At 48.8% G+C, this 2,708-nt stretch overlaps 1 protein-coding gene across 1 annotated transcript; it reads right to left on the bottom strand.

Moving 5' to 3' along the window:
• Positions 1 to 462: 462 nt before the first annotated feature.
• LOC138131284 (protein snail homolog Sna-like) lies at positions 463 to 1,871 on the bottom strand. Its single transcript, XM_069048209.1, has one exon. The coding sequence runs from the start codon at positions 1,795 to 1,797 to the stop codon at positions 778 to 780; it is 1,020 nt and encodes a 339-aa protein (XP_068904310.1). The 5' UTR covers positions 1,798 to 1,871; the 3' UTR covers positions 463 to 777.
• Between the last annotated feature and the right edge of the window lie 837 nt (positions 1,872 to 2,708).

Below are 2,708 nucleotides of genomic sequence, written 5' to 3'. Positions count from 1 at the left end.
TAATTGCAATTACGGTCAGACTTAGTACTATGTAGCAATTAATTCCATTATTTAATTACCTATAAAATTGTACTTAAAGTGTTTTCTTAATTAAGGATCTTCAAATCTAATAACGAATTAACTGACTACATAAAATTAATTGTTAGGTGTTATTAGGACTTATTATACCAGTAGGTACATTAGGACCTACTTAAATTCAGTTAAACTAATAAAATTACTCGTTTTAAATTTTATTATAAATTATTTAAAAATTAGAATAAAGGAAATTTTTAAGCCACAATTATTCGATCATATTTTAACAACATATTTTAATGTTTTCAACAAGAACTGCCTCTTGTTCTTGTTGTAAAATAAATAAATATTCATACTTACCGTTTTTCCGAGGACAAAACTAGCACTTAAGTAATTGATTTAATTGAATTATAATTTTCCTGTGTTGCTTTAATGAAATGAAAGAAAATGTACTTTTTGAGTTTTTTTTATTAAATAATAGTATAAAATCTGCATATACGGTCAATAAGACTAAGTAAGGCACTATACAATGGCATAAAAATAACGTATTGACTAGAGAGTGGGGGCGGCACCAGCCGCCACAGTGTATTTACAAAAATATATTAAATTTTCTTAATTCTACTATATACAAGTGGTAGGAATTACTTTGTACATAATTTTCCTTACTGTCAGTCTTCGAAAAAGGCACTATTTACCAAAAACAAACATAAAATACTGTCAAAAAAGGAACCGAAAGGAATGTTTTTTCTGACATTAGGAAACAAACTAGTACATCTTCTCGGGATGCACACCTCCGTTGCAGCCTCCTTCGGCGTGCTTCGTCAAGAGAGACATCCTCGAGAAGGTCTTGCTGCAGGTGGAACACGAATACTTCTTCACGTCAGAGTGCGTCTGCAAGTGCGCCCTCAGATTCGACCTGTCGGCGAAGGCCCTGTTGCAGTAAGTGCAGGAAAATGGTTTTTCTCCTGTGTGCGTCCTGATGTGCCCTTGTAGGAGCCAGGGCCTGGAGAAGGCCTTCCCGCAGATGGTGCACTTGCAGGGCAAAGTGTGCGTCCTGATGTGCATCTTGAGGGCCCCCAACGAAACGTACACTTTGTCGCAGAACTTGCAGTTGAAGGACTTCTTGGGGCCGTCTCCTGCGGCACAGTGGAACTGGCGGTGCTTGGATAAGCCGGAGAACGTGGAATAACTCTTGCCGCAGTCTGGGCACTGGTGGCGCACTCCCTGGCGCCGCTTCTCCGACAGGTCCTCTGGGGCCGCACTCGGCGGCGGCGAAGCCGTCCAGGACGACGGGCTGAGCGACGCCTGGTCCACCGGATAGACGGTGGGGCGCAGCGCCAGCGGCTGGATCGGCTGGACGTGGTGCGGCGGCGACAGCGAACTGTCGCTGTACGGCGACGCCGGCCCCATCCCCATGTATTCGCGCACAAAGGGGTACATCGGCGGGTAGAGCGGCGCAACGCTCTGGTGCCACGTCTGCGGCGCGTACTCGGGGCTGATGGGGGCGGGGTAGCGCGGCTCGGGCTTGTAGAACGGCGAGGGCGAGCGGCGTGGTGGCGACGGCGGCGGCGAGGTCTTCACCGACGAGTTGGGCGACACGGGGCTGAGCGACGACGGCGACACCGACGCCAGCCGCCCGGTTCTGCTCAGGTCCTCGGGCTTGGTGCTGAGGTTCTCGGGCTCGTCCGGGAACGGTGCCGACGGGCCGGGCGCCTCGTCGAAGAGGTGCACCGGACGCTTCTTCAGCGGACAATGCGAGTAGTTCTTAGCCATGATATCCAGCATCACTACGACACGCAACACACACTCACGAAACAACCTTCCTCTCTAAAGCTCTGGTCGGATCTGACCGGATCGCGCTTGCTACCTGTGTAATAACCGGTCCCCCCCCTCTTCGAAACAGCTGAATCCACGTGCCGTTCGGCCAATCGCGGCGTGCCCCACTGGCGGCGCCCAATCGCGCTCTTGCAGGAAGGGGAAGCAGGTGTGCTACCGAATGGGACTGAAAACATTGTTAAACGCGATTTCTAGCGGGTGTTCGTTGTTTTTTGCAAAATCGCGGTTTCGTCATTTGTTGCGACAGCGCTCTTTATCCGCACCGATTTGAACGGACGCTGTTGCGACAATACCCCCCCATATGGGGGGTGCGTAACGGTCGCTCGGGCGCAGCTGTCGGCGCGTGCCTCCGCTGGCGAAAATACCTCCGATTTGGCGCTGCTTTCCCGACAAGTGTGATGTGACACTTGCATCTTATCAACCAGCAGGTTTACACTGATCGATTCATCGAAAATAAATAAACACACCTTGCATCTTTCATATAAATTTCCGCTGTAAAATCAACTGTCGTCGCCCCTTATTTGCTCAAATCGACAGAACGGTCTTTATGCTAGGTGCGCCTCGAAAACAATTTGTTTGAACTGGCATCCAGATCCAGAACCGGCTCTGGGAACCGACTCTTAATTCAATGGATCACCCAGCAATTAGCCTAAACTCGCGCTCCTCCAGCTCCCTAATTATCCGACATCTGATTTCGACTTAAACACCAACTATCGGATGACAAGAGGGGTGTTATTGGAATCGGAATTCGAACACCTTTGGCGGCGACAGATGCGATTTCTCGAACAATTATATCGCTTGTGCTTCCCAACTACATCTGGTCACCAGATTGATCGCAACGGTGGTCCCAAATACCTGAA

This window comes from Tenebrio molitor, chromosome 5 (assembly GCF_963966145.1).
Source record: "Tenebrio molitor chromosome 5, icTenMoli1.1, whole genome shotgun sequence".
In the NCBI taxonomy this organism is placed as follows: Eukaryota; Metazoa; Arthropoda; class Insecta; order Coleoptera; family Tenebrionidae; genus Tenebrio; species Tenebrio molitor.
This window is presented reverse-complemented; position numbering and strand designations above follow the sequence as displayed.